Genomic DNA, 25,393 nt, shown 5'->3' on the forward strand with positions numbered 1-25,393 from the left:
ATTAGAATTTGATTAAGATTCATGAGGATGAAGGGTAATATTGTTTTTTTTTTTAAATAGATGAGGAATAAATATGGCAAAAAGGAAATATAGAAATTGTAAATTTAATTGAAATGACTAAACGCTGTTTAAATTTGTGAACCAGCCAAATATTCTGTTCAAAGAAACTACATTGTATGTTTGTATGTGTGTTTCTAATTATTGCTATTTATTCATATTTGTTCTCTTTTATTCTTTAAAGTTTAACAATTCATTCTTAATCTTAATATCTTTATATTTGCTTGGGGTTGGCTTTCTTCCCTTTCATCTTTTTTATTGTACAGCAATCTTTCTCCTCAAACCTACCACCACTCTCTTTTCTTTCCTTCTTACTTTCTCTTCCCCCCACCCTCTTTTTCTCCTCCCTACTTCCTCTTCCTTTCTCCTTCTCCTCCTCTTTTCCTCCCTCTCTTACCCTCACTCCTACTCTAATTTCCATTCCTTCATCCCTCTCTATTGCTGTATCCTTTAATGCATATGGACTACTCAGAGGGCTGAAAAAGTTATTTTTGACTGGTCCTCACACTTTTGACCAGTCCTCGAACTTACGACTGTCCTCACATTTTACATTTTTGCCCTATCTTGTCATCATGGTGAAGAGAAGCAGTTGTGAAATGAGTGACATGGTTGTTAAGAATGCTGCACGGGCATAAATGTGAGGATGGTCATAAGTGTGAGGACCAGTCAAAAGTGCGAGGACCTGTCAGAAATGACTTTTTTCAGCCCTCTGGTTAGTCCTTTTGTGCATATGGACTACTCAGAGGGCTGAAAAAGTTATTTTTGACTCGTCCTCACACTTTTGACCAGTCCTTGAACTTACGACTGTCCTCACATTTTACATTTTTGCCCTATCTTGTCATCATGGTGAAGAGAAGCAGTTGTGAAATGAGTGACATGGTTGTTAAGAATGCTGCATGGGCATAAATGTGAGGATGGTCATAAGTGTGAGGACCAGTCAAAAGTGCGAGGACCTGTCAGAAATGACTTTTTTCAGCTCTCTGGTTAGTCCTTTTGTGCATATGGACTACTCAGAGGGCTGAAAAAGTTATTTTTGACTGGTCCTCACACTTTTGACCAGTCCTCGAATTTACGACTGTCCTCACTTTTTACGTTTTTGCCCTATCTTGTCACCATGGTGAAGAGAAGCAGTTGTGAAATGAGTGACATGGTTGTTAAGAATACTGCACGGGCATAAATATGAGGATGGTCATAAGTGTGAGGACCAGTCAAAAGTGCGAGGACCTGTCAGAAATGACTTTTCAGCCCTCTGAGTAGTCCTTATACACATAGCCATGGCCACCCGGTCACATGACCAGCTAGCCATGCCCACCCAGTCACATGGCCTCCAAGCCACGCCCACACAATAAGTCACGCCCACAATGGTGTCCTTCTTACCAATGTTAAAATCTGTTCACCTTACCCTATACACATAGCCATGGCCACCCGGTCATATGACCAGCTAGTCACGCCCACCCAGTCACATGACCAGCTAGCCACGCCCACAAAATAAGCCATGCCCACAATGTCCCTCTTTACCAATGTTAAAATCTGGTCACCTTAATCTTTGTATAAGTTTGGTTTGTATTTTAGAAAAGAAAGATAAAAGAAGCAGTATAATTACTATATGATACGTAAGCTTGATGCTTTGATAAACTATTGGAATGACCTCCTTGCTATATTTCAGACTAATGGAATCCCTCCAATATTATCAACATATACAATAAAGAACATTGTTTATATTACAATCTACTTTTACACCATTCCATTCACATTTCAAAGGATAGTTGTGTGATTTCTAGGCAATGGGTTACAGTAGGGGTGTCAAACTGGCAGCCCGTGGGCCAGATGCATCACGCACAGGCCATGCCCACCCCAGCTCTGCAAAGGGAAAATATGTCACGATATGTCACATGATGGCAACATGACACCATGAGTTAGACACCTGTGGGCTACAGGGACATAAATGTATACATTTGACTCAAAATAAGTTTATTTCCAAGGTATACTAATCGAAATATTGTACCACTAGTATACAGTATATAAAAAGTGAGCTCTTATCAATATTAAGTGCAAGTTCAGATACTGTTTCAATTCTATTAAATCAATAAGAATTAGTAGGATGTCAGTCCTGGAAGCCATCTTTTATTTTGGATCTTCAGGGCTGCCACATTTAGTGCTGTTGGAAACTGGGAGGGGGGATTGTATGGAGTGGAGAGATATCTAGCCATAACAACATTCTTTTCTTTGAAAGTCAAGGATATCCTGCCCTGCACCTGGAGTGGTGTAACTGGGAGGCATCTCCAGTTTGGATGGTGCATTAATTGGACCATGTTGTCAGTCTCCGCCTTTACTGCTTTGGCTGCCATGGTAACGGGAGGAGGGGGAGCTAGCGTGGCGGGGGAAGCGTGCTGGAGAGGAGAAACGAAAGTAAGACTTAAGCTACTGTGCTGCATCTTTGAAGCTGCTATCAGGTCAACGATTGTGGCATTCCTGATTGATGACACTGCCAGACGTGTGCTATCACCTGACATCTGGGAGACCTTTGGATTGGATGATTTATGATGGACAGTGGGAGGGAATGCTTTCTATCTGTAATTTTCGCGCTTTTGCCTCAGATTCTGCTTTTCTTTGGTTGTGATCACTTCAATTTTCAGTAAAAGTACTTTTCTCTATAAACCATGGAGTTGGGGTCATTCTTTCTTGGACTTTGAAGGAAGCACACCTGACATTAAGCAGAATCTGATTTCTCCAGCCATCCCGGATAACTACCGAGGGGGCTGAACCCAAAGAATGTCTGATCAAGAGAGTGATGGAGATCAGATGGGTGCTTCTGGCTCTACAATGAGTTCACTTCAAGAGGAAAAAGAAGCCGCGGAGTGGATGGAAAAAATTTGGTTGAGAGAGGAGCCAGAGGAAGCCAGATGGTCGAGGGGAGTAGGAAGGTTGCCGGACCTGGAGAGGACCCCCCAAGGAGTAACCAGCTCCAGACCATGTAAGGGAGAGGCTGCATGGATGCAAGAGCAAAAAGAGAGCCTCATGATTGCTCAGGCTATGCAACTCCTCCACAATGCCAAAGAAAGCCGTAAAAGCCGTGAACCATATGTATCCCCTGTGGGGGAGGGAGGAGACTACCCCAGGGTGGATCCAAAGGAGGCTGCTTGTGGGGGAGAGGAAGAAGAAGCTGGGGAAGGAACATCTCAAACTTCTGGTACCCAAGCGAGGGATGCAGCAGTCCAGGGGCCACCAGCATTGCAGGCTCCACCCCGGAGACGAAAAAAACCAAAAATTCCCCTCCTAACCAACAAGTATGGAGGAAATCAAAAACCCCAGGGTTTTTCCTGACTCAGGTGTGGAACCACATGCAGGACTGGGGGGAGGACTACTTGTCGGATGCGGCATGAGTGAGATGTGTCACGAATGCCCTAGAGGGAGTGGCAGCTGAATGGATGTGGTCCTCCACAATAACAACTCCCCCTTGCTGAGAAATTACAATCTATTCGTGGGGGCTCTTAGAAGACAGTTTGAGGACCACCAAGCTGAATGGAAGGAAAGACTCAGAATGAAGGGTATTCAGCAGGGCCGGAGATCAGTGGCAGAGTACAATGAAGAGTTTCGTGAGCTGGAACCTTTCATGATGGGGTGGTCAGAGGTGGCCCTACTGGAGAATTATAAAGATGGGTTAAATGAAGACATCTACAAAGACTGTCACTGCGTTTTTTATTTACTAGCTGAGCTCATTATTTCTGGACTATCAGACTTTCCGTAGCTTGCCAAGAATTGTTATCAGTAAGCTAAACTGCGCATGTCCACCCCACATTCTTTCACACTCTTTCCTTTGTTCTCTTGCCAGATAGGTCCGGCTGGGAAATAGCCGGCACAAACTATTTCAAAATGTAACTCTTAGATTAGTGAGATGTTTTATTATTTTCTTTATAACAAATAAATGAGTTTTCTTAGAAGATATGTTCTTCGAGTTTGTTTTCTTAAACTATACTCACAAGGAAAGGCCTTGATCCACTTCTCGTAATCAGGTACGATTATCCCAAAAGCAAAATGGGATTAATCAATGCCCTGACATCTGGTAGCAGAGGATGGTTGAAATTATGGCTTTTTTCCTTGCTTGTTACTTTGATAAGACCTCTAGGCTAGTTAGCTAGATGATTGATTTACGACTGAGGAACATTAATTAATCTATCTGCTAAGATGCCGAAGAAGAAGAAGAAAAACAAATACAAAATGTATTTTGCTGAGAAGGTGGCAGAAAGGAGGTTTTTAGATTTCCAGCCCCTTGCTACAGCCACACGCCTGGAACAAGAAGAAGCTGTGGGAGAAGGAACGAAGGGAGATAACAGAGAAATTGCTTTTGAAGATAACGTACTGGAACTGAGGTCAGTGACGTCTTCTTCTGAATATGCATGCTCTCAAAAAGTCCTCCCAGAACCTTCTGAATTTGTAACGCTTGGTGCAAGGCCAAAGCAAACTGCCGAGCATAATTCCTCCCACGCAGAGAGAGAAACAATTCTTTATTCTCCTCGAAGCCCTGAGCTCACCCTGGATGAGCTGGCTATAAAAGCCTATCGTGACCGTGTAAAATTTTATGAACATGAGCTACCCCAGGCACAAATGGATTTAGCTATGCTTGAGCAAGATGAGAGACAGTCTAGTGTTTTCAAAATGTCTAAAAATGCCATTTTGCCTTCTTCTTCGGAGCCAAAGACACTCCCCCTGGTGGATTTTGTGTCAGGCCAATCAGAACAGACAGCAGTGCACACGTCACATGTCTTACATAATCACTCCTACTCTAAAGTTCCAAGTGCCACGTATGCACAGCTGCCCGAAACTAAAGGTGCAGCACCATCTGCTGGCGAAAGGAATTTACTAGAGAAAGCTGAAAGGCAACGTAGCGTACACGAACATTTTGAATTATTACAGCAGACCCTGGCAAACCTGTCTCTAACTCACTCAGAGATTCAGGCTGCAATGCCACAAGTGTCTCCACAGGCCCAAACTCAAGCACCCCCTGGTGGTGCTGGTGTCCTTTTAGATGGAACACAACAAAGCTTAATGCAGCAATGGCAAATGACTGCGTCTCCAGCAGGTCATGCTAATATTGCAGCTCAAGCACAAATGGCAGCTGGAACACAGCAGATTCCAGTGCAACAGCCACAGCAGCCACAAATGCATGCACACATGCTTCCAGCTGTACAACCAGGGCCTGCTCCTGGTCCACCTCTAGTGCAACAAGTGCCTTTGCTTCCACAGCCAGCACCTCAAATGCACATTCCTCAACAGGCATTTTCTGTTGCTCCACTAGCTGATGAGTCAAAATTAAAAATGTCAGGACAGAATTATAAGGCCTGGGTCAGTGAGATTGGATTGCTACTTTGCAGAGAAGGCACTCACTGTATGATTTTTAACCTGCCTGCTCAGCCTTGGTCCCCTGCAATAAGAGATTTAGAGACTAGAGCTTGCACAACATTATTGATGTCCATGGACACTGAACTGCAGGTTACTTTTTCGCCTGATGCAACAGCCCAACGAATTTGCACCCAATTGGAAAATTACTACAGGCCTGTTTCAATTGAATCTTCATGTTTGCTCATGTCTCAATTCCATGGTTCGAGATTGAAACCTGGTGAACAAATTGGAGGACATTTGACCAAACTGAAAGGACTGAGAAGAGAATTGAGAGAAAGAGGCTATAACATTGATGATATTCAAATGATCAGCATTATTATTAACTCTTTGAACTATGAATGGAAAGATGCCATTACAAAGATTAACCAAGTCCCTATTGCTCAACGCACAGTGGACAATGTATGCAGACTTTTAATTGAAGAAGAAGCACTCATGCTAGCTACTCCACACTTGAGAGGACCACCCGCATCAAGAGCTCCAGCTAGGCGTCCCTTCCGAGGAAGGACCTACGCTCCAAGGATGCCAAGATGCTACATCTGTGATCATGTGGGACATGCCACCGGGATTGTCCCCAACGAGTTCCAGCTCCCGTCACATACCAGCCCAGAGGAACAGACTCCAAAGGCAGAGGCAGAGGCGGAAGACAAGGTCGTCATGGTCCCCGGCGTGATCCACAAGCTCCACTCGCCACATTGGCTTTAACCAATGATCCACAACTTCAACCAGAGTAAGACAGACGACTCCTGTGGACTTTGGACAGTGGTGCAGCATTGCATGTTACCTACAGAAAAGAACTTTTCACAGAGATGCACGAGCCTGAACCTGAACTACGTGAACTTTATTCTTTTTCAAATCATCCTTGTCAGGTCAAAGGAAAAGGAACTGTTTATGTTGAAGAGCTCGATGCATTCATTCCTGATGTTTATTACATACCAACAGCAACTAGTAATTTGCTTAGTCAGAGTCACTTGTCTAGAATGTTAAAGTTCCAGGTTCACCACCTTGAAAATGCAAGTTACATAGTTAAAGATGGAGATATTGTTGCTGAAACCATATTAATTGGTGGTGTTTATTACTTAAAGCCAAAGCCTAAAACACAAACACAGGCAAGTATACAAACTCCAAAAAGGGAGAGCACAGGCCAAGAGAGAGATGCTCCAGTGAGAGATCCTGTTGCTGCTCCAAAGGCTCCTAAAGCCAACAAAAAGAAAATTGGGAAACAGGTTGCTCAGAGCAAGCCTGAGGTTCCTCATAAAACTGTTAATGTTGAGACTTCACTAACTGGTAAACCTTTGCATTCCAGGTGTATCCATAAATGGCATAGAAGATTGGGGCATGCCAGTTTCCGTGTTCTTAGGAAGATGCCGGAGTTCGCAAAAGGTTTGGATCTAAAGGGGTGTAAGGTGTCTTTGGATTGTGCTGTATGCAAAAGGGCCAAATCCAAAGCAGCAGCCATTCCCAAACGCGCTACACGCCTGTCAACACGCATTTTTGATTTGGTTCACACTGACATAGTTGGTCCTTTCCCGCCATCATTTGGTGGTAAAAAATACTTTCTAACAATTGTTGATAATTACTCTAGATATGGATATGTATACCCTATGAAAGAAAAATCTGAGACCTTTCAGATCTTTAAAGACTTTGCAGCTCTTGTTTCTACCCAACACCAAGTTCGCATCGCCAGAATCCAGAGTGATCGTGGTGTCGAGTTCATGTCTCAGCGTTTCCAGGACTGGATGCGTAAGAATGGAATTCTTCATCAGACATCGGCGCCTGACACACCAGCTCACAACGGAGGGGTACTGCAAACCATGATGCGTTGTCTCCTAGAAGACACCAACCTTGATATGATGTACTGGGGTGAAGCTATAAAATGTGCAAATTACATTGTCAACCGTACTTGGAGCAGTGTAATGAATCAGACTCCCTTCTTCATGTTGTATGGCTATAAGCCCGATCTTAAAAACATCCATATTTTTGGTTCATATGCTATGGTGAACATTCCCTTAGCCCAAAGAAGAAAAAGAGGTCCAACAGCAAAAAGACTGAGATTTATGGGTATTGATGATAACTCAAAATGGAGCAAATTTATTGACTCTAAACATGTAATTGTGATTTCCCAATCTGCTAATTTTGAGGAAGATGTTGACTGGTCCAAGATTCATTCCAATGATCCTGGAGTTTATTTTCCTAGAGATGATACTGCTGATGCCATGCAGATTGATGATGAAGATTCCACTGATTCTTCTCAACCTGATGTTCCGTCTTCACAAGCCGCGGATGCTGACGCTAGCGACAAATGTGAGACGAGGACGAAGCAGAAGAAGACTGGACTGTTGTTCCGAGACATTCCAAGAGGGCCACAAAAGGGATCCCTCCACAACGATATTCTTGGCAACTGACAAAAGCACCCTTGCCTTTGATTTGCAATGTTACACTTCCACCTGATAATTTCACACAAATCAAGCAGCTTCCTGATTCAGAGCAAGACAAATTGTATGAAGCAATGCAGGCTGAAATGGACAGTCTAAATAAACTTAAAGTGTTTACACCTGCAAAACCTCCAGCAAACAAAAAGGTCATTGGCACTCAATGGGTCTACCGAATCAAAAAGAAGCCAAATGGTGAGTCATTGTACAAGGCCAGACTTGTATTCAGGGTTTCGCTCAACGTTATCCTGAGGACTACACAAATACCTATTCACCGACAGTTCGAACTGAGAGTGTAAAAATTGCTTTAGAAACTGCAACTATCCTTGGTTTAGAAGTTTTCCAGTTCGATGTTGACACAGCTTATCTACATGCAGACTTAGATGAAGAGATCTACGTGAAAGGTCCTCCAGGATTCCGACAGCAAGAAGGGGATACCTGGTTCCTAAACAAAAGTCTTTATGGTCTGAAACAGTCTGGTTTAATGTGGTATTTATGTCTTACTGACAAACTAAATTCAATGGGCTTTATTAAGTCCGAAACTGATGAGTGTGTGTTCACAAAAAGATCTAACAATGCATATGAGATAGTTCTTGTTTATGTTGATGATATTGTTTATATTGGTCCAAATAAGCAAATGAGTGAATTTTTTGCCAAAGCTTTGCAGAGATACTTCACATTGAAATCATTAGGTCATATTAGCACTTATTTAGGTGTTCAGATTGAAAAAACACAGAGGGGGTTTAATCTTTCACAAGAAGATAAAATTGAACAAATTTTGCATCATTGCAACATGAAAGATGCTAACACAACAAAGACACCCATGCAGACAGATTTTCATAACTTGACACAAGAAGCAAGTCCTGAGTTCAAGGATCAAACACTTTATCGTTCAGTTATTGGGTCACTGTTATACATTAGTAGTTGGACCAGACCCGACATTGCACTTAGTGTTAATCTCTTGTCTCGACACGTAGGTAAGGCAAAACAGTTTCATTGGACATGCATTAAGAAATTATTGAAATACCTAAAACACACTAAAAATATGAGGTTATTGTTAGAACCGACACACACTGATCATGCAGAATTATGTTGTTATGCAGATTCTGATTGCGCGAGTGATAAGAAATCACGTAAAAGTACTTCAGGTTATATGATGTTCTTAAATGGATGTCCTGTTTACTGGCATGTGCGAAAACAGAATTTTGTTTCTTGTTCATCTACTGAAGCTGAATATGCTTGTGTTTCAGATGCATGTAATTCTCTAACGTGGTTTGATGCTTTGGTCACAGATATCTGGACACACCCGATCCGACCAATCACAGTGATGGAAGACAATGAATCTGTGGTTTATATTTCTGAATCACATTTCACAGGTTCTAGGTCCAGACACATTGACATCCGTTATCAAAACATAAAACATTTAGTGAAAAAAGGTTTTGTTAAAATGCAGTATGTATCTACACATGATCAGGTTGCAGATATGCTCAACAAACCACTTCCAGCAGCTCAACACGAGTATCTGTGTAAGAAGATGTGCCTTATTTGATGATGTACTGATATTCGCTCAACTGGCAAAAGAAGGGGATGTCACTGCATTTTTTATTTACCAGCTGAGCTCATTATTTCTGGACTATCAGACTTTCCGTAGCTTGCCAAGAATTGTTATCAGTAAGCTAAACTGCGTATGTCCACCCCACATTCTTTCACACTCTTTCCTTTGTTCTCTTGCCAGATAAGTCCGGCTGGGAAATAGCCGGCACAAACTATTTCAAAATGTAACTCTTAGATTAGTGAGATGTTTTATTATTTTCTTTATAACAAATAAATGAGTTTTCTTAGAAGATACGTTTTTCGGGTTTGTTTTCTTAAACTATACTCGCAAGGAAAGGCCTCGATCCACTCCTCGTAATCAGGTATGATTATCCCAAAAGCAAAATGGGATTAATCAACCCCCCTGTAGAGCACGGGGGGTCCCCGAAGATATGCAGAGCTAGTACATAGTAGCTGAAGACGTGGAGATCGATCTGGCCCGAAGCCGAAGCCGACTCCGTGGGACCCACACAGGGGATCCGTCATCCTCTCACTACCGCAAAGGGGTGCCAAAGACAGCCGGGGGAAAAGCGGAGTTCAAGCCCAAGCCGAAGTCCTTCACGCGCTTCAAATGTGGAAAATGTTTCTCCAAGCCAGCACCGAAAGCCACCAGCTTGGGAGCCAAGAGGACCACAAAGCGCCTGCAAAACCCCACGAGGCCGCCCTGAAAGGAGAAGTTGTTGAGTTCACTCCCCGAAACCAGGGTGAGTTGGGAACTCCGACCATCGCAGACGACAGCGAGACCGACACCGATTCTGATGACGATGACCTGGTGAGTCACAAAGGGGGCCCCATGCTCATCCCTGTAGAAATAAGGGTGCCGGCCACATGGGCAGATGCCAGCCCTCCTAGACTCTGGGTGCACTAAATGCATAATCAGCCCAAAAGTGGTGGAGAAGATGGGCCTGAGGCTAAAAACGGTAAAGAGGTCCATGGCCTTCTGTCAGTTAGATGGATCGATGACAGGAGGGGGCCCAGCCAGTTTTGTGACCGAACCCATCGAGATGCAATTAGGGGATCATTTAGAGACTCTCAGTTTTATTGTGGCCCCTGGCATGGAGAAACCCTCATACTTGGACTCGCTTGGCTCCGAAAATGGAATCCATGGGTTAACTGGAGGACAGGGGTTTTGCGCATTCGCACTGAGAAGCCAGGGATACAGAGGGAAGAACCCCCCCCCCGGAGGACGGTGTAGAAAATGAGGAAGTGGAAATGGCAGTAGACCACATTGAGAGGGAGGAGAAGATTCCTAAGGAGTATTGGGATCTTCGGGAGGTCTTCAGCAAAAAGGCCTCAGATGTGCTACCTCCCCACAGACCAATGGACTGTACCATTGAAATACTCCCTGGAGTAAAACTCCCTAAACCAAAAATCTACCCCATGACCCCTCGGGAGCTGGGGGAACTACAGAACTTTATTGACAAGAACCTAGAATGGGGGTTTATTCAACCAGCCAGGCCAAGAGTGGCAGCACCAGTACTGTTCCGGGAGAAGAAAGACGGCTCCTTTCATGTGGTAGTTGATTATTTATTTATTTATTTATTTATTTATTTATTTATTTATTTTTCAGATTTCTATACCGCCCTTCTCCTTTCGGACTCAGCCAAGATAAAAACATTTATACACAAAAGTTAAAAATAGATTTAAAATAATTAAATAAATTTGGCCCGTAATTTAAAACTTTTCAATTAAAATCCATATCAAATTTTAAAACCAACCATAAAATCAGGACAGCCCGGCTAACTGAAAAAAAATAGGCTTTTAGGGCCCGACGAAAAGTCCGGAGGTCGGAGATCACTTGTATCTCTGGGGGTAGATTGTTCCAGAGGGTAGGTGCCACCACAGAGAAGGCTCTCCCCCTGGGGGTTGCCAGCCGACATTGTCTGGCCAACGGCACCCTGAGAAGGCCCTCTCTGTGGGAGCGAACTGGCCGGTGGGAGGCAATTGGTGGCAGAAGGCGGTCCTGTAAGTACCCCGGCCCTAAGCCATGGAGCGCTTTAAAGGTGATCACCAACACCTTGAAGCGCACCTGGAAGTCCACTGGAAGCCAATGCAGCTCGCGCAGGAGAGGAGTCACATGGGAGCGCCCCGTCGCTCCCATAATCCCCCACGTGGCCTCATTCTGCACCAGTTGGAGCCTCTGGGTATACCCCAAGGGGAGCCCCATGTAGAGAGCGTTACAATAGTCCAGACGAGAAGTGACGAGTGCTTGAGTGACCATGAGTAGGGAGTCCCAATCCAGAAATGGGCGCAACTGGCGTATCAGGTGAACCTGATAAAAACCCCCCTGGCCATGGCCGTCATATGCTCTTCTAAAGACAGCCGTGCGTCCAGGAGGACACCCAAGTTGCGGGCCCTTGGGGGCCAATGATTCGCCCCCAATAACCAGTGATGGCGCCAGCTGGCTATACCAGGACGCCGGCAGCCACAGCCACTCGGGCTTGGAAGGGTTGATTCAAAGCCTGTTTCTCCCCATCCAGACCCACACGGCCTCCAGGCACTGGGACTCACTTCCAAGGCATCGTTGGGATGGTCTGGGGTGGAGATGTACAGCTGAGTATAATCAGCGTACTGATGGAACTCCACCCCAAAACCACGGATGATCTCACCCAGCGGCTTCACATAAATGTTGAACAGGAGGGGCAAGAGGACCGACCCTTGTGGCACCCCACAAACAAGGCGCCTTGGGGTCGACCACTGCCCCCCTGTCAACACAGATTGCGACCGGTCAGAGAGATAGGAGGAGAACCACCACAAAACGGTGCCCCGCACTCCCAGTCCCTCCAGCTGGCGCAACATGATACCATGGTCGATGGTATCAAAAGCCGCTGAGAGATCTAACAGGACCAGGATAGAGGAGTAACCCCTATCCTGAGCCCCGAATTATAGGAATCTAAACACCATTTGCGTAGAAAATGTCTACCCCCTGCCGCTCATGAAAGACATGCTAGCCCATCTAGGAAAGGGGAAACTTTTCACCAAGCTTGATTTATGAGAGGCATACTATAGAGTACGAATCAAGGAAAGAGATGAATGGAAAACGGCATTTAACTGTCCGCTGGGATGTTTCCAGTTTTGGGTGCTCCCTTTTGGACTACAAGGAGCTCCTGCTGTGTTCATGCAATTAATCAATGAAGTGCTGCATGAACACCTGTATAAGGGGGTGCTGGTCTATTTGGATGACATTCTTATCTACTCCGAGAACATGGACGACCATATGAAATTGGTGCGAACTGTCCTGAAAAAGCTCAGGGCTGCTGAACTGTATGCCAAGCTCTCCAAGTGCAAATTCCACCAAAGCAAAATTGACTATCTTGGATACCACATATCCCATGAGGGGATTGAGATGGACCCTGGAAAAGTCCGGGCAGTGTTGGAGTGGGCCGCACCACGTACCCGCAAACAACTACAGAGCTTCCTGGGATTTGCTAATTTTTACAGACAATTCATCCCCTCGTTTGCCAAAATCGCACTGCTGATAACAAATCTTCTGAAAACCAAAGGTGAATTAAAACCGAAGCCCTCCCAGCCCCTTGAATGGACTATGGACTACCAGGCAGCATTCAAGAAGCTGAAACGGTTGTTTGCTGCTGAACCAGTCCTTAAACATCCCGATATGGAAGAGCCTTTTGTTGTACAGGCTGACTCTAGCGATGTAGCAGTAGGAGCTGTACTTCTGCAAATGAATGCATGAAGGAAATTACAACCTTGTGCCTATGCCTCCCGTAAATTGACTGAGACCAAGAGGAGATGGGCTATATGGGAGAAAGAGGCCTTTGCAGTATGCTGGGCACTATTAACATGGAAACAAATTCTTGAAGGAGCTAAGCACCCTTTTGAAGTGTGGACTGACCATAAAAACCTGGAGGTGTTGAAAACACCACGTAAGCTGTCACCCAAGCAAGTCCGCTGGGCTCAACACTTCAAACATTTTAATTTTACCCTACACTACCTTCCTGGTGGGAAGAACTTCATGGCGGATGCATTTTCTAGACTGCCTCAGTATAACAGTGCCAGAAAAGAAGTGGTTCGGCCAATCATCCATGCAACCCAGCTGGTGGCACCAGTAACTACGAGAGCGCAGGCGAGAGGCGATCCAGCCCTACAGAGCGATTTGCTTCAGAAGCTACAAGACGCTCTGAAAACTGATGAGTGGTTTAAATCCCACTCGAATGAATATACACTTTGTGATGGACTAGCCTGGGTGGGAGCAAAGTTGTATGTTCCCACTAGTCTGAGAGCAACAGTTTTACAGCACGCTCATGACTCTAAGGTGGCGGGACATTTTGGGTTTGTCAAAACCCTACACCTGGTTAAAAGACAGTTCTGGTGGCACACACTCAAAAAAGACATAGAGGCATATGTAGCCAGCTGTCCAGTGTGTACCTCGGCTAAAAGACCTTCGGGAAAGCCATCTGGTCTACTTCAGAGTGTGGCCAGACCTAATGCCCCTTGGAAAGAGATATCCATGGATTTTATTGTAGACCTGCCGGATAGTGGGGGGAACACAGTTATATGGGCTGTCACTGATTTGTTTTCCAAACAAGTGCATTTCATTCCATGTTCAAAAATCCCTTCAGCAAAAACACTTGCAAAAATGTTTATACAACATGTGTATAGGCTACATGGTGCCCCGAAACGTATAATTTCAGACGGGGTGTGCAATTTACCTCCAAGTTTTGGAAAGAGTTCCTGATGCTGATAGGCTCCGCCCAGGGGTTAAGCTCCACCCACCATCCCCAGACAAATGGGGCTTGTGAGAGAACCAATTCTGTGTTAGAACAGTATCTAAGATGTTACATAAATTATCAACAAGATAACTGGGTGGACCTATTGCCATTTGCAGAGGTTGCGTATAATAACTCCATACATAGCAGCACAGGTTTCACTCCGTTCAAGGTGGCTTCAGGCCATGAGTTTGTGCCAAATCCAGAACTACCTCAAGACAACCCACAAAATCCCTCTTTGATTGATTGGATCGAACAGGTATGAGGAACTTGGGCAGTAACTCGAAAAGCTCTCGATGAAGCACATCGAGCCCATAAAACCCAAGCTGACAAAAAGAGATGCCCGGCACATCCTTATAAAGTGGGGGACATGGTTTATCTCTCCACCAAATATTTAAAAACCTCCCAAAAGTCAAAAAAGCTTGGACCCAAATATGTGGGACCTTTTTCAATCATCCGAGTAATTAATCCAGTCACGGTTGAATTGGAATTACCAAAAAAATTGCGACGAATTCATCCCGTGTTTCATGTCAGCTTATTGAAACCAGAACATTTGTCCCCTTTACGTCCGGACCAAAAACACCCCCCTGTCCCCATTCTGATTGAGGGTGAGCAACATTTTGAAGTTAAGGAAATTTTAGATTCCTGAAAGCATCATGGTAGAGTGCAATATTTGGTGGTTTGGAAACATTTTCCATTATCTAAAGCTGAATGGGTAAATAAACGTGATGTTTGGGCGCCAAAGAAAGTGCAGTTGTTTCACACCAAATATCCTGATAAACCTTAATTTATGTGTTGTGTTGTTATCTCTTTTCCCTTCTCTTTTCTTTTAGGAATAAGAGCTCATCTGAAGGGGGGCCGAATGTCAGCCTCTGCCTTTACTGCTTTGGTTGCCATGGTAATGGGGGTAGGGGGGAACTAGTGTGGGGGGGAAGCATGCTGGAGAGGAGACTTAAGCTACTGTGCTGCATCTTTGAAGCTGTTATCGGGTCAATGGTCGTGGCATTCCTGATTGATGACACTGCCAGACGTGTGCTACCACCTGACCTATGGGAGACCTTTGGATTGGATGATTTACAATGGACAGTGAGAGGGAATGCTTTTTATCTGTAATTTTCGCGCTTTTGCCTCAGATTCTGCTTTTCTTTGGTTGTGATCACTTCAATTTTCAGTAAAAGTACTTTTCTCTATAAACCATGGAGTTGGGGGTCATTCTTTCTTGGACTTTGAAGGAAGCACACCTGACACATGTGATGGACATTTGGGTGCAGGGGAAGGGATTTGAACTTTCCTTTGGGTGGGGAAAACCTGGAAACTTTCAGATTCAGGTTTTCCCAGATGTGCCAATATGATAACTCTAATAAAATGGAACTTTGAGGAACTTTTAGCCTCAAAGTCTTCTTTCGTTGGGGGTGTTACTTGGAACCCTGACATAGGAAACTTTACCTTTTTCTACTGAGTTCGTAATTTAAAAATATGGATTTACTCCCTTCTCCCAATATATACACATTACTGAATACAAATTGCTCATATATATGAAGGGGGGGGGATAGAAACTTTACTTTATTTTGCTCAAAATAAGAAAAGCAAAGAGTATAACTTCTGAACATGTGATTTATTTGATATGAGATCAATCTAATGTCTATATTTTTATGAATATTTATTAAAGTTCATAAATAGAGAGAGAGATTTAGAGCTAACTTTAAAAGCCTTTGATTGTTTTGGTTTGAGTCATACCCATGTGAAAGTAATTCATCATTACAATATTGCTAAGAAATATTTCAATTGCTTAGCTTACCTGCCATTGCCTCATGAGCTCCCGTATTCCTTGAGTATCTTCTAGGATTCTCTCTTTAAGTGTGGCATCCTGTAGGACATTGGCAGTGGTTTCTGCTTCTGTAAGCCAGGCAAGAAACTGTTCCAGATCCAAGTAGAATTGTTGTAAGAGCCTTAGGGCTGCTTCCAATGAGGCCTCTTGCTCTCCAACACTGTGAAAGTGTAAACATAGTTACATGACGATGAGTAACTGGGATCCAAAGTGGTTCATTCACTCATATAGACAGAGAATATAGGAGAAATTTTCAGTAATACTGAAATGAAATTTGAATTAAACTTTATGCAAAAGTGTCATAAATCCTTTTAAGTAATGTTTCCTTCTGAAACCATTAAAACTAATTTCTACCCTTTTGCAAAGGGAAGATAGAAGTGACTATTTAGTGACATTTTTACTGATAATGGACAGTTATGGCTCTACAGAAGTGAAGATGATAATGTTACATTTTTACTATTATAATTTGAAACAAGCTCCTTAATCACAGGTGTCATTATTTCCAAATGCTATATAAACCTATTAAGAGAAGTCAAATAAATCATTTCTTTACCACTGACTAGTTATAATTTACTGAAACCTAATAAATTTCAGGGTTAGGGAGTGTGATCCTATCCGTTGATCACAGTTGACTATGTTTTTTAAAAAAATAGCTTCTTAAAAAGAATATGCATATGTATATATACACATACAAGAAAGAAGAAACAAAAAATATAGAATAGATAGTGTCAAGAAGCTTACAAATGTAATAAAGATATGTTTTTTCCATTTCCATATCCATAATTTAATAAAGGAACATGAATATCTGAGGGAGAAGGGTGGTTAAGAAATATGAAATATAATAAATATAAATAAAATATCTTTGACACCCCCCCAAATTATGATTAAATTCAATACAGAATAAAATCATATTGAAACACTACCGATTTTCGCTCTATCATATATGTTTGTAATATATGCCTGCCCTGCCCTGCTGACCCTGCCCTATCTTGCCTCGCCCACCTTGGCTGGTAGCTAGAGTCATGCCTGCACCCAGCTATTCTCTGGCTCCTTCGCTCACTCACCTAGACCACGTGGTCCAGCTGATCTCCGAACCTCACCCACTTGCCTCCCTTTGCCATGGCCTACCATGCTGGCCATGTGGCCCAGCTGATCTCTACATCTTGCCTGCTCTGCTCACCATGGCTGCCCACGAAGGTAAGGTGCTCAGCCAAAGGGCTGCCTCAGGGTGGATACAGAAAGGCTCAGCTGCCTTTCTGCCTGGCTCGCACCATCATGCCACCCACATGCCACCCACTCGCCCTTTGCCTTGGGTCAGGAATGGGCCAGTCTCTGTCTCTGGCCTTTCCCGGGGCCTATGCCCACATGCTCAATCACCCTTCGCCTAGGGTCAGCAGAAGCGCCAGTCTGTGGCTCTGGCCTTTCCTAGGGCCTCCACCTACATGTCGTCCAATCACCCTTCACCTCAGGTCGGGGGACATGCCAGTTCCTGTCTTTCTAAAGAGACACCTCCCTCTCTCTGCCCACTTGCTCCTGCAAGTTTCTACCAGGGTCTCACACTTTGCCAAATCGGCTCGGTTACCTCTGCCCCGTTTCCCCTTCTTCAGAGGCCCTTATTCACTCTCCCAACTTCTTCCACCATGACTGCCTCTTTTTTTGTCCCGTGACCTTGCCTTCCTCCCACAGCTGGTGGCAGACAGCGATTTGGCTTTCCTGACTGGCTGCAACCTTACCTTACTCCCGTGGCTGGTGGCAGAGGGGAAGGTGAACCAGCCAGGGCTGAGCCATGGCCGCTCGACTTCCCACAGCTGCTGGGCCTTGCCTGTGGGGGGCGGGCAACCAGGAAGCCGCCCGTATCGCCCCTCTGCTAGCCACCCTACCCTCACCCGCCCACAAGCCCGCACCCTTCAGCCAAGTGCAGGCCGCTGCTGTGAGAACGGTGCAAGCCTCATGGGCTGGAAGGTAAGTCTGACAGAAGCAGCATGTCCCCTTGTCGTGGGCTGGATGCAGGACCCGAGGCGGAGCGGAGGTTGAGCAGGCGGCAGCTCAGAGCAGGGCCTGAAAGGCAGCCTCGCCTCACTGTGTCCCCCCCACCAAGGCGGCCCTTTGGCTGAGTGCAGAAATCCCAGAGCGGATCTTCCTTCTGCACATCAGCCTTACCTTCTAGCCTGCTGGCAGGTGAGGCCCAGCAGCTGCGAAGAATCTGGGTGGGGGGCAAGATGTGAGCTGTGGGGGAGCCAAGCAGCAATGGCTCAGCCCTGGCTGACTCGCCTTCCCCTCTGCCACCAGCCATGGGAGGAAGGTAAGGTTGCAGCCAGTCGGGAAAGCCGAATCACTGTCTAACCCAGAGCTGCCAGCGGGGTGGGTGAGGCAGCAGCACATGCCTCGCTTGAAGTTCCCAGCCCTTTATTTAAAAATCTCCCCAAAATAGGGACGGGAGGAAGACAACGCGGAACTGGGCATGATTGTCCCTTTGCGCCCAGTCCCTGGGAGACTGGCCAAGAGCACCTGGCAGGCTCTGGCTAGGCTGGCTGGCTGGCTGGCGAGGCAATGATGGCCACTGGACCAATGCTGGGGTCGCCACTCAGGGAAGCCGGGCCTGGATAAGGTGGGCTGCCCTCGCCCAGGCGGCTCCAAAATTAAATGCTTCCTTTTCTTGCAAGTACGTACAAATATCATTAAAGGGAGAAATGAGTGAAGGAGAAGGGAAGTTCTGTAACCAGAAAAACTGAGAATGAAAACAATGTATTCCAGTTAAATTAGAAGTGGTTTTTTGTGAAAGATCTGTGAATGTTTTGGAACATTGCAATAAGGCCCAAGGGGGAAAAAAACAGAAAGATTTAATTAAAAGAGAAGAGAAAGAATGGTAAGACATCCACTAACTGACTGCTTTGAAAATGCCTTTCAAATGTGTTTTCATTTACAATGGAATGGAAATATTTGCTTGACTATATGCTTTAATGTTCAAAATGTATTCTTCAAGCTTCTCACCAAAAATGAAATTTAATGGAGAGTAAAGTAAGATTTTACATTTAGACAAATAAACCCCCAAATGAACAGGTATAGAATAGGTGGTGCCTGGCTCAACTGGAAGTAACTGTGAGACGGATCTGTGACATGGAAATTTATTAAACAGATCCAACTTAAAAATAAGAAGAAATTTCCTGAGAGTGAGAACAATTAATCAGAGGAATGAGATGCCTTCAGTAGTTGTGGGAGGGTTTTTTTTTTTAAATGTCCATAATAGTATCATGCTTCAGCAGGGGTTGGACTAGAAAACCTCCAAGGTCCCTTCCAACTCTGTTATTCTTTATAAATCTCTCCATTCAGTCTTACCAAGAGAATGGTGATAAACAATACTTGGAAATGTACTTCAGGTCTTCTGATAGCAAAATCTCATCTTATTGGCTAGTATCAAGGGGAAAGTGACTTTGAAAAAGTTTCCTCTCTCACCATAACATGCAAGATGAGGTGAGTACTGGCTGGGAGGGGAGGTATGAGGACCAGCCCCCCCCCACTTCCAAGAAAGTACAAACTCTTGAGAACTTTGTATTTCAAAAGGGACTGTTTATTGAAAGGGATGAAAGCAAGTCAAAACTCAGTGCAGGCTCTGGGATCCCTCAGGGCATGCAGTTCAGGATAAAGGAAATTAAGAACCTCCTCCCCACCTTCCGATGTGGATTCTGACCAATCCGCCCGTGTGAATGCAAATTACACCAGCCTCTCTGAGAAACAGATACAAAGAGCTTCTCAGAGTCATTTAACAATCCACTCATTCCCCCACCTTCTCTTTCATTTCCCGAGGTGTGAGAATTCTCCAGGCATTCCTGGCGCCAGGCAAAGGTTATAAATCAGGGTAAAGTTTATACAAAGAGGATCAGGCAAGAAATTGGATACTTAGGACACCTAGGAAAAGAACTAAATGTGACAACTCCAAATCCCCCCTTTTTTCACGAAGAATGGCAGATACACGGATCTGACAGGAGGGGTGAGGAGAAATCAGGTGAGTCACCCCTCGATGTGAGTGACATTGAGTTGGCCACACCCAACCCAATGATGCCCAGTCACATGACCACCCAGCCACACCCACCCAGCAGTCATTAGGGCAGAGAACCAATTGTTAAATTATTTGAATCCCATCATTGATTTCAGTACATAAAAAGAAAAAGAAAGTCCCCAGAGAGATACACACGCAAAAAACTCACCAGACTTCATTCCAACTCATGGGAATAAAATACAAAATTCACTGCCCAATTCAATATTAAATGTAAACAGCACAATAATTTAAGCTTTCTTCACCTGAGATGCTACTTCATTGCATGACCACAAGGTATTCCACACAGAGCTGCCTTTAAACAGCCCCAAAAACTGCAATTGTTACAAAATGGAACAGCCCACTAGTTAACTGGTATTAGATACCCAGAACACAATAGTTTTTAATGTGTGTGGGGAAGGTTTATTATATACTGTCTCTTACTATTGAAAGGAACAATTAAACATTGAATAATTAGATATTATAGGACAGTGATGGCTAACCTTTTCTGGACTAAGTTCCCAAAGCGTGCATGCACATGAGCAAATGCACATGTGTATGGCTGAACCCCCAAAATGCAATGTGCATGTGACCCCCATGCATCCGCCCACCTCCCGCACATGCACGCATGGCCCCCTGCATGCACCCCACCCCCTGTGCATTCGCATACGTGGCCCCCCCTGCGCATGCACACAGAGACCTAAAGACCAGCTGGCCAGCGGGAGGCATGCACGCATGATTAGCAGAGCTGAATTGGGGCGACAGCTTGCCTGGCATCAGAGAGGGCACTGCGTGCTATCTCTGGCATGCATGCCATAGATTCACCATCATGGTTATAGGATATAAAATGTTTATCTTTAAAGAACAGAAGCTCATGCAGAGTTAAGAATAGTGATTTGGTTGTCACAAAGCATTTCCAGAGCTTCTTTCCCTTTTTAAAAAATGTGTTCTAATTATTGTCTTTTTTTTTCCTCTTTTTTTTCTTCCGCTATAGTCAACTGCCTTTAGAGTTAGGGAAGCCCTAACCTAACCTGCTAAACATTCTTACTACTTTCCTTAAGAGAACACCTGACAGCTAAACTATCCACTTCCATTTTAATGAATCAACACACCACTGTTTAATTGGAGTATGCTTCAGAAGTACAGAATGCTGTTTCTAGTATTCACAGCAATGATCATGCTGGCTGGGGAATTCTAGAAATTGAACTCCACAATTCAAGAAGCTGCATAGTTGGAGACAGCTGATCTATGGCATAAAAGGGAGGTGTAAAATATATGAACTGGTGGTATACTGTTACTATTACTGATTATTAATATTGCATTTATATGTTACTCTTCTACCAGGGCAATCCAGAATAGTAAATAGAAGAAAACATTCAGTAAAACAATTGGCAATAAAACAAAATGATAAAAATAGTGGAAATGTAGCAAGCTATGTAAAATTAAACCATTTATAACTTGCTAACATAAAGGAGTTTCATCCCAGAAGGAATTATTACCTGTAAATGTCTAATGAAATCCAAATGAGCTATTGTATCTGCAACATTCTTGATCACTGCTTTTAAGCCATGGAGCAAAGCCTGCATATACTGACTCAACTATATCTAAGTATGTACAATTTATTTTATGCTGGAAAAAAAGACCCCATTCATGGATATAGAGTCTACACATTTAAAATTTATTCATATTTGGTAATGTATAGGTTATCAAGTACATTATATTGGATAAGGGGATGATAGCTGAAGAAACAGCCAGAAATTCTCAAGCTCCATAATAGTTCCCTAGTAGCAAGACTACTAAATGCTGTGTGAAGTGTGAACATTTAGCATTCACCAAAATTATTCTCAGTTTGAAAGTCCATTCCCTTCCACAATCAATGTTTTCAGATGTCATAGATGAAAATAATTGAGTTGTACTGCCAATAAATGGAACAGAGTCCTGCTTTCATATGTAGGAGGTGAGATGGCTGTTGCCTACTGATATGAATACTGGATTACTGCTGAATTACCATCCAGTAAAACCACTGACCTAATCCAGCTCATTCTGTTTATTGGCGGACTCAAATTCTATACATTCTGGTCAAGAGTTAAACAGAGAATGACAGTGAGAGGAGATTGATTTTTACTGAATATACTGATTATTCATCTAGTTGAAAATGCCATCAGGTTTGCCATCAGTCTTCAACAAATGATCATCAGGAACTTCTGGTGGCACCGCAGGCGTCAGTGGCAGCTCCTTTGGGAGCGCTAACCCCCGCGATTTCGTAAAGCCGCTAGAGCAGCGAAAATCAGCTGTTCTAGCGGCTCGGAACTTTCCCCTCGGCAGAAGAGGGGAAGGTGAGCAGGCAGGTGTGGGTAGAGTTCCCCAAGACCCCCAGGATTAATCCTGGGGCGCAGAGGGTGAGAGCTCCCCAAGCACCTGAAGAAGCTCCGGATCTGGGACGTGTCTGTTTTTTAACAAGGCGCCGCGACCACCCCTGCAAACTAAATGATTTCACAGCGATTGGACTTAAAGCAGGCAGGGCAAGACAGGAGAAATCACAACTGTAAGTACTAAATTTTAACTCTAATAAATTACCACTTCCTTCGGAGCTTGAGATTGGAGAAAGTTAAAAAAGATGGTGTTGAGTTGCTTAAGGTGCTTGAAACCGAAAGTTAAAAGAGAAAGTGCTTGTTAACGCTGTCAGTAACTCTTAAAAGACTATGTTGGGGAATTTTGAGGATTGGAAATTAAAGAATACAATATTGACTTATCAATAAGCTATAATAATTATTAAGGACTGAGATTAAGAAGACCTGTTGGTTCTGCTGAGTGGCTGGTGGGAAAGTGTAGTTTGGAGATGGCTGCGAAGCAAATAAAAACTGTTGTGACTAAAAGTGCGGGGACTTCTCCAGCTCAAACATCAAAAATGCAAACATAATACTTTTTGTAATGCAAATAAACCAGGCAGGTGGTTAGCATATATGTTAAGGAAAAAACAAAAATCTTGTACAATAGAAAAAATAGAGTATAAAGGTAAAGAGGTATATCAACAGAATATGATTAAAAAAGCATTTTTAGATTTTTATTCAAGGTTATATGCTGGTGATAATATACAAGGTAATGATATAGGGAGATATTTGCAGAAGGAAAATATTCTCGCAATTACTGATGAACAAAGGGAAAGATTGAATGTATTAATAACCACTGAGGAAATTCTTTTGGCAATTAAACAATTAAAAAGTGGAAAGGCTCCTGGCACAGATGGTTTGACAGCAGTGTATTTTAAAAATTTTCAATTAGAAATGGTAGACCCTCTTAAGGAGTTATTTACTAAAATACAATGGGGAGGAGAAGTGCCACCATCCTGGAGAACAGCTTTTATTTCCCTGATCCCAAAAGAAGATCAAGATCATAGTCAACCCAAAAATTACAGACCCATATCATTGCTTAATACAGATTATAAGATCTTTGCAAAAATTTTGGCAAATAGACTAATGTCAGTCATGCAACAAGTGATTCATAAAGATCAAACTGGATTTATACAAGGGAGACAAATGAAAAGTAATGTAAGACAAATTGTTAATATACTGGAGTATTTGGGGAAGAACAACCAAGTTCCTGCAGTGCTTATGTTTCTGGATGCAGAGAAAACGTTTGATCAATTGAATTGGCAGTTTTTAGTGAAAGTAGCACAAAAGATGCAGTTGGGAGAGCATTTCATACAATCTATTAAGGCAATATACCAAAAACAAACAGCACAAATAATAATTAATGGTAGTCTCACAGAATTGTTTAAAATCAAGAAAGGAAGAAGACAGGGATGTCCCTTGTCTCCACTACTGTTTATTTTAACTTTGGAAGTATTGCTGAATAAAATATGGGACTCGGATAATATACAGGGTATTAAGATCAGGCAACATGATTATAGATTACGAGCATTTGCAGATGATTTGGTTGTAACTTTAACCCAACCAGTAAATTCAGTTACAGGTTTGATGGAGATAATTAGGCAATATGGTCAAGTGTCAGAGTTTAAAATAAATATAGGGAAAACAAAGATGATAGCTAAGAATATGAATACAAATCAAAAAGAAGAAATGGAAAGAGTAACAGGATGCGAGATAGTGAAAAAGGTTAAGTACTTAGGAATTGTTATTACAACGTCAAATGGGAAATTATACAAGTATAATTATGAATTGTTATGGCATAAAATACAGACAGAGATGGATAAATAGAAAAAATTACAACTGTCTTTGTTGGGAAGAATAGCAGTAGTTAAAATGAATGTTCTGCCCAAGTTTCTATTTCTTTTTCAAATGATACCAATACTTAAAAAGGATGCAAATTTGGAGGAATGGCAGAGAGGCATTAACAACTTTGTTTGGGTAGGGAAGAGACCAAGAGTTAAATTAAAAATAATGCAGGATATACGTGAAAGAGGAAGTTTGAAATTGCCCAATTTAAAATTGTACTATGAAGCAGCTGTTTTGTCAGCAATTAGTGATTGGATTAATTTAACAGATGAAAGAATACTGAATATTGAAGGGTATGATTTGCTATATGGTTGGCATGCCTACTTAGCTTATGAGAAGAAGATGGATGGGACTTTTAAAAGTCATATATCAAGGAATGCCCTCCTGTGTGTTTGGAAAAAATACCAATATAAATTGAATGGCAAGATACCTATGTGGGTAGTACCCAGACATGCAATAGAAAATATAAGTATAGAACAAAGACAGGATGTAATTACTTATAAAGAACTTCTGTTTACAGAAAGAAATGTACTACAGTTAAAGCCTCTGAATGTACTAAGAGAGGAAAGGGCAATTCAAACCTGGTTTCAGTATGTACAGCTGCAGAATAGATGGAAAAAAGATCAGAGAATTGGTATTATACAAAGTGAAGAAAATTTGATAAAACAAATTAGGGACCAGAGTAGAATGCACATAAAAAGATTGTATAATATTTTGATAGAAATAGACTCGGAGACAGAGTTAGTTAAAGATTGTATGATAAAATGGGCACAAAATTTTGAGGAACCAATAATGATGGAAACATGGGAAAGGATTTGGGTAAGAAATGTAAAATTTACATAAGCTCAAAATTTGAGAGAAAATTTTTATAAAATGTTTTATAGATGGCATTTGGATCCTAAAAAGTTAGCTTGCATGTACCCAAACTTACAACCCAAATGTTGGAGATGTGATTGTGTTGATGCTACCTATTTTCATGTTTGGTGGACTTGTAAAAAAGTTAAAGCATTTTGGATAAAAATATGGTGGATTATTCAAAATATTTTTTAAAAGGATAAAGTTTACTCCACAGTTGTTTTTGTTAGGTATAA

General features: G+C 42.9%; 1 protein-coding gene across 9 annotated transcripts in view; it reads right to left on the minus strand.

Annotated features, from left to right (window-relative positions):
• Positions 1-25,393, minus strand: part of DMD (dystrophin) — a 2,096,968-nt gene that overhangs the window by 480,761 nt on the left and 1,590,814 nt on the right. For all 9 annotated transcript variants that reach the window (XM_070944209.1, XM_070944203.1, XM_070944204.1 and 6 more), the window contains one exon: positions 16,005-16,194. In XM_070944209.1, coding sequence (XP_070800310.1) covers positions 16,005-16,194 — 190 coding nt within the window. The remainder of the gene's footprint in view (positions 1-16,004; positions 16,195-25,393) is intronic.

Source organism: Pituophis catenifer, unplaced genomic scaffold (genome assembly GCF_029215685.1).
Source record: "Pituophis catenifer annectens isolate HBS135680 unplaced genomic scaffold, rPitCat1.0.hap2 SCAF_4, whole genome shotgun sequence".
NCBI classification, from domain to species: domain Eukaryota; kingdom Metazoa; phylum Chordata; class Lepidosauria; order Squamata; family Colubridae; genus Pituophis; species Pituophis catenifer.